The sequence below is a fragment of the Gossypium arboreum genome, chromosome 8, assembly GCF_025698485.1.
Source record: "Gossypium arboreum isolate Shixiya-1 chromosome 8, ASM2569848v2, whole genome shotgun sequence".
Lineage (NCBI taxonomy): Eukaryota > Viridiplantae > Streptophyta > Magnoliopsida > Malvales > Malvaceae > Gossypium > Gossypium arboreum.
This window is the reverse complement of record NC_069077.1, coordinates 136,057,978-136,065,593: the sequence shown is the minus strand read 5'-3', so window position 1 is coordinate 136,065,593 and position 7,616 is coordinate 136,057,978. Positions and strand designations below refer to the sequence as shown.

The 7,616-nt window shown below is 25.6% G+C and overlaps 2 protein-coding genes across 2 annotated transcripts; both read right to left on the bottom strand.

The window, feature by feature from the left end:
* Window positions 1-480: 480 nt before the first annotated feature.
* On the bottom strand, window positions 481-1,186 carry LOC108469385 (rapid alkalinization factor-like). Its single transcript, XM_017770274.2, has one exon. It carries the CDS (start codon window positions 1,038-1,040, stop codon window positions 669-671), a length of 372 nt encoding a protein of 123 aa, XP_017625763.1. The 5' UTR covers window positions 1,041-1,186; the 3' UTR covers window positions 481-668.
* Window positions 1,187-6,193: 5,007 nt separating this feature from the next.
* LOC108468600 (ferritin-like catalase Nec2) lies at window positions 6,194-6,994 on the bottom strand. The gene is made up of 2 exons (XM_017769481.1): window positions 6,970-6,994; window positions 6,194-6,576 (listed from the first exon to the last, which is right to left on the bottom strand). Exons 1-2 carry the CDS (start codon window positions 6,992-6,994, stop codon window positions 6,194-6,196), a joined length of 408 nt encoding a protein of 135 aa, XP_017624970.1.
* Window positions 6,995-7,616: the final 622 nt, after the last annotated feature.

The window sequence follows — 7,616 nt, the reverse complement described above, 5'->3', positions numbered from 1 at the left end:
AATGAAACGAGATGAGAATTAAAAAAATTATAAACATTTTTGGATTTTAAAAATGGTTTTAAACAACTTATTAGAATTAAAATATTTATTATTGATTTATCACTTAAATCATTAAGTTTCAGTTTAATTAGATCAATCCGCCATTTTAACAATAAATAAATATATTAATAATTCATATAAATGAGTAATTTTAAAAATACATATTAAAATTTATCAACCGGATTAATGATTTTCAATTTTAACAATTTATAAATGATTTGGTTTATATTTGATTTTACATTATCGGTTTAACCAATGATATCATTAGTTAGTTTGGGCCTCCTTTAGATGGATGGTGATTGTAGTGTGATGAAATATTTTATCTCGTAATTATAATAATTAATCTTATCTTTACTGTTATTTTTAACTTTACTGAAAGTAAATATACCGCGTACATCACTGAGTTACTACAGATGGTAAGAAAATCTAAAAGCACGGAAATTAACCAACGACAACATATCTGGATAATTTCTTCAGCAACATATATACACATACATACATACATATATATACATATATATTCATCACGCCAGAGGGGAAGCTACATAATTCTAACACGTCCACTTATTGCTGCTACATACCTATATCTTACAAATTTTTTTAAAAAAAAAGGACGTCGGCGAACAACCTTAACGACGGCAGCGAGTAATGGTGCTGCAACCTCGGGTGTAAGGGTTAGCTTCGGCTCCTGGCCGACAGTTATAATACGAAGCGCCCCTTCGAGAACACGGCACGGTGTCCCTCTGAAGTGCTTTGTAGCTTATGTAAGTGGTGGTTTGCAATATGCGCCTCTTGATCTCGGACCCTATGTCGAACTCATCCTCGTCCACGTTAGCCATGCACTCCGCCGTTGAGTCCTTGCAGCCACCGGACTTGTTCACCGTCGTCGGCACCCAGCTCAAGTGATGCACACCACTTGATTCGGCGGCCAACACGGCGATGATCAGGGTTGTTGTAAGGAGTAAGGAAATGGCGAGCAGAAAACCCGAGGGATTAGCCATTTTTTTTCTTTCTTTTGTTTTGGTTTATTAATGTCGGGACAAAACAAGAATGGAGGTGCCAACTTATTTTTAAGGCTACTGGTAAAAAGAGTCGGAAGAATGACATTGGCTATCTCTTTATTTACTATAATGCCACTTTGCTTTCAATGGAGGTAAAAAAAAAAAACCCTCAATTTTACAGTTTGGTAACTTTATTATTATTATTATTATTAATGTCACTTTATTTACCTTAGTCAATAGATAAATCTGATTTTTAATCATTCTTTCTTACAAATGAAGAAGACTTTTATTTATATTTTTCAATTCACCTTATTTTTTTAGTTTAAAAACATTTTTATCTAAATTCTTTTAAATATTTAATAGTTTCGATCCTTAAATCAATCTATAAACACTTCGCTTATTATGTTTTTTCTTTGTTTAATTTGATACTTATGTTTCGTTTTCATTACGAAATATTACCTAAGATTGATAATGTTAATTTTTCATATTGTCCAATAAATATTTGAAATATGATAAATCCGATATTTAATACATGGCGATAATGTTTGTCATAACGGCACTATCATCTGAATTTTTTTAAAATCTAAAAAATAAATATATATTAAAAATTTTAAAAAACTTAAAAGTTGATATTAATTTTCATAAAATATAAAAAATTTTAATAAAAATAAAATTTATATATTTTTATCAAAATAAAATTCTTTCCTTTTTTTTTCTATTTTTTATTAAAAGTTTGTATTTTTCATCATTTCAACCATTCCACGAGAATAGACTAATGGTTTGAATTTAAATTATTAAATTTTAAAAGTTTTTATTTTTATTTAAAGCTACATAGTTCAAATAAATAAATAAAAAAAGCTTCTATGCAAATGCATTTATCTTCGATTCAATATTTAATTCGAAAATTTTCTTACACAAATTATAAACTTTCCTAAATATAAATTTTCTATTTGAAAAATGGTCGCCACAAATTTTAAAAATAGAATATATTTAAAAAAACATCGTAAATTTAAACATAAAAATTAAATTATCGATTGAGTTTTAACTCGATTGACATGAGATTATTACTAATATAGAAGGACGTGGATTCGAGTATGCTAAAGCGCATTATCCTCCTGTTTATGAGTTGGAGAGATTATAGATAATTTTAGACATTTTATCAAAAATAAGATATATGACAAAAACATATAATAAAATTATTAAAAAAATAAAATCAAATTCGCATTCGAATGTGGCATCCGAATATAAAATAAATAGCATTCTGATACCTAAATAGGTATCCTTTTGAAAAATATTGTACACTTTTTAAAAGAGTAAATTAATTTTAGAAATATTTTGTTTTGTTAAATAAAATTGGTAAACAAAATAGACTCTAAATTTTTAGATAATTATTTTCTGTAAATATAATATATTTTTAATAATTATTAAAATTTCAAATTTTGTTATTATGATGATGTCATAATATTCGTATGATAAATATTCACTGGACCACAAAAAAAGTTAGCATCGTTTGCCCCAAATATTATTTAGTATAATAAAACCAAATATAGATACCAATTTGAACAAAAAAAAACATAAGTACCAAAATAAATATTGATGCCAAACATAGGTACTGAAAAGTATATTTACCCTTCAAAATATTGTAACTTAAAAATGTTCTCATTTTTAATATAATTTAAATTCAGGATTAAAAGTGCGTTTGTTTTGCAGAAAATGAACTATTAAAATGTTTTTTATGTTTGTTTTATGGAAAATAAATTGATGAATAAAAATTAACTTTTTTTAATTAAAAGTGTAAAACATTTTTAAAAAAAACTCTTTTGTGACTAATATGATTTTTAGATAAAATTAACTTGAATCTAACCAAATATTATTATATTAATAATAAGTTTTCAATTTTAATTTTATTTAAAAACATTAAAATATTGATTTCAAATATTATTAAAACAAATATATATTTAATAATATATAATAAGTTATTAATATAATTTATCATTTTCATAAAACTATTCAGTATTACAAATTTATTTTAATAATAAAATTTAACATTAATAATTTTAAATTTTAAGTGATGTTTTAATATTTTATTGACAATACCAACAAGTGTTGGGTGCAGTGAGAAGGTAAATTGCACTCCCATGTTAAGTTTAAATTTTGAAGACGACATTGTTGGAAATGATAACCCTGAAAATAGACCATAAATTTGACATAAAGAATAAGAAATATTTTATTAGAAATATTTTCTATTATTATTTTAATAATAAATATGGAAAATCATTTGATACACCACTAGTAAAAATTGTTTTAGACTTCTCCACAAATGGGTTGAGAGTTTGACAAGTGTTGTAAAAAAATAAATTAAAAACAACTATACAAATAATTGTGACATTCATCACACTCTCAACTTACCCGTAGAGTCTAAAAACTTCATTGACGGTGTATTAAATAATAACCTTAATAAATATATAGATTAGAATTTATAAATATTTATTCATAAGTTTTAAAATATAAAATATAAAATATAAAAACTTTAACAATATAATAATGTGACTATTTGTTTAAATTTTACTTAGGTTGATTTATCCTTCCATCTCCAATATTTAAATTTTTTTCTAGAAAATCAACTATTTTCTAAAAATTCCTTTTCGAATTCTTTTTCCTTTTCAAACTATCACAACATGTATCAATTGATGACTTGGCTACTTATTTTCTTAAGAAAAATCAGATAATGTTAAAATTTATGACAAATCCTCCATGGGCAGTTTTTATGTGAAGTGATATTAAGAAATCCTAGTTGAACCAACAACCTTAAATAGTTTGGCTGTCCTAATCCTTTTCACTATTAACAATAATAATGACAAAGAATAATCACAAGGCTTAACCTAACCCACCAATGGAAGAAAAATGAATTTTTTTTAGTGATATGGTTTACTCCTTTTTTATTATTTCTTTGATAAATCTCATTAGTTCAATTGACTCTTTTGCAAGTTCAAAAACCCCTAGATAGCTATTTAGAAAGTTTAGTTTTTTTTTATAAGAATTTCTAGGAGAATCTTTTAAACCTAATTCAAGAAAATGATTGAAATGGTGACGTGAAGAAACCCTAATTAAGGGTTTCACACAAGAGATCATCAATTGAAATTTCAGTTTTTACATTCTTTTTAATTACAAAGAATGTAATAGTTTGTGAATTTCAGAACAGAAGAATAGGTTGTGGATAATAATATTTGAGATATCATCTTTTAAAAATATTTGTATGAATAAACTGAATTAGGCGCGGCTCAACATTTTTTTGTAGAGCACTATAAAAGGATTAATCGTTACTGTTGACAATGAATACTTAAATTTCGGTGAAAAAATTCAAATTCTTTTATATATTTTTTATTGATTCTAGATGTCTAAACAAATAAATATTATTATATTTGCAATTAAATTTATCCAAAAGTTGATTTTTTTTTGAATAATCTCGTTACAGGTTTTGATTATATTTGCTTTTTTTGATACAATATCTAAAATTATACATAACCCTTCCTCAACTCATAAATAGGAGGATAATGTGCTTCAGTGCAGTCGAATCCACATTCGCCTGCATTGACAATAATATCGATATCAATCGAGCTAATATTCAATCGGTAAAGTTGAATTATTCTTACATTTATTGGATTGGATTCAACCAGTAAAGCTGAATGTGAAATGTTTAGGAACACCAATTTTTTATTTTCAAACTTGTGATGATGTTAACATTAAGCTGATAGATGGTTTGACCAGATTCAGGGTTTGTAGTTTTAAGGATCAATACATGCATTAATGGATGCATTGACTGTGGTCTCAAATAATTATTTTAATCTTATCAAATTCTTGGAAATGATCTTCTTATATTTGAGTTTCAAATATTTATATTAATAAATTTTGTTTAATATCTTTTAATATATTCGTATTTTATATTATCTTCACGTTATTATTTTTCAAAAGGGTTTATTTTAACATAAAAATATATATATCTTGATATTATAATATTAGGTCTATATAAATTACGAGAATATTTTTATTTTATTTTTACATTTTATATAGAATCTTATAAAATAATTTAAATATATATATTTTAAAAAATATATAAACATTTTATGAAACTTGAACTTAGGATAATTTAATTTTAAAAATTCGATCTTACCATTTCAAATAAAAATTTATTTATTTTTATATTAATTTTAAAAATATAATTTTTACATAATTTATTTTACCCATAAGTGTAGTTATAAGTTTGTGTGAATTTAAATTGGAATAATTTTATTTTATTAGATAGAATTGGATTTTCTTTTGTAGATTTATGTCCACATTGGATAGAATTTGAGTCGTTTTACTTTTTGGGCCATTTAACCATTGACAACGAGGGTTGTTTCCTCATGCTTTTGGGCTTCAACAAAAACCGAGTTACTTAAGACGTGGGTTAATTCATCAAACATCCTCAAACTATCACTTAAATTTTATATTAGTCCTTAAACTTTAAAATATTATAATTGAGTCCTCAAAGGTTATGTTAACCTACCTATCCATTTAAGCATTTATTTGGATCTAACTCTTCTATTAACCTACCTATTAATTTAGGCATTAAATGCCACTTTGGATTTAATAGGAAAAATCTTTAAAACACTTATGTAACCTGTCACAAAGATAATTTTTGGATCTAACGTGTTAAAATAATAGGTAGCATAAATAAAATTTAGAACAAATACAATATAATTATAATACATGTACAAATATACGTCGAACTAATTACAATGTAAAATCCAACTAGTATAACGCAAAATGGACGAAGAATTGGATAAAACTAAATCAATTTAGAAAGAATTGGACAAAACTCATCATGATACATAATATATGCACATGATAGGAGCGACAATGACATATTAGTTAGATTAGTTAACTCACCTTAAATGTGAAAAAAAATAATATAAAATGACAAGGGAAAAGAAAAGAAAAACAAATCATGCAAAACAAATGGTAAAATTTAAGATGAAATACAAACCAATACTAGTTTCATGCAAGCAATACATTAAGCCTCCTCCGGAGGCCATTATTTAGATAAATTATAAACAAAACACCCATCTTAAACCATATTATAACATTATCTTAGAGCTTTCAAATAAATCAATTCATAGCCCTCTGAATTTATTATTATTGAGGCATTCTCTAGCAATTCTCCCATTAGCTCCCTTAGGGAAGAACCCATCCGGCCTATGCTCATCACCGGTACCGTACATGATCCTCATAATCTCCTTCGGTGTTCTCGAGTAAGAGAGCGAATCTGGGTCGGCCAGCAACACGTTGCTGGTGGTTTGACTCTCGGCACTATGCTTCAAAGGTACAATTAGGCCTTCATCCTTGACACCACACTTGTCTAGCTCGTTCCTTAGCCTTGAGATCATGTTTGTGAATTCAAACACCATTATGTCGTACGGGTCCACTTTTTCTTCACCTTTCTCATATAACATTGTTCTTAGAACTGCATCTTGTCTAGCTTCCACTCCCAACAACCCTGCAACCAACTATATGACATCGAAAAAATATCTATTAAGCATCTAATTTAAAATTAAAGAGATTTGGCTTGAATATAAGATCTCATAAGTAATTTAAGGTTAAATCGATTTATGATCATTTTGATGAATCTCAAACTTTCAATCATTCGTAGGTAGAGATAGAGTAGCCAATTACGTGACAAACTTGATTATAACATTTAGGCAAAATTCAAAAATAATATTTTCTTTACCCCAATGAAGTCAAAATTAACCTCAATTATTTAATTAATTAAATTTTATAATATATATTTAAAAGGTACTTTATTGAAAAACATCAATAGGCTCACAATCATGGGAGCAAAAAGGGGTTGGTGTCATGAATGGTAAGGAAAATAGGAAGAGAAGTATAGCACAGCAAAGCGACGATGGAGTAGCCATTTTACTAGGTATGTAAGATAAATTTAGTCATTAAAGTTTATATATTTTGTTAATTTAGTTTTTATTTTTTAAATTAAATTTTATCTTCAATCTTTTAAAAAGAATCAATTTTGACTACCAATCTTTCAAAAAGAGTCGAATGGAAATACTAACCATTAAACTTAACAAAATGCATGCAATTCATGTGTATTTCATGTTTTATTTTAAAAACATTCATGAACTTTTTATAATTTTATGAAATATGATTTTTTTAATTTTAAATTATTTGTTGACATGACATATAAGATAAATAGTGTCATGTCAACATAAAGTATCGTTGACTATCATGTAGATTGTAACACCAATATCGTTAAAAATTAATGTTTTATTCAAAATATCTGTACAAAATGATTTGATTCTTTTGAAAATTTAAAAATTTAATTAAGAAATGAATAAAGACTAAATTAAAAAATTGTAAACGTTATTAACTAAATTTATCATTATACTTAAATTTTAAAACTTTAATTTATATCGAAACAAACCCTAAATTTAAATAAAAGAAATATATTTTAAGGCTTTTTAGATAAATAATCTAATAATATTAAAAAATTATGAAAATTGACCTTAATTCTAGATTATTTAG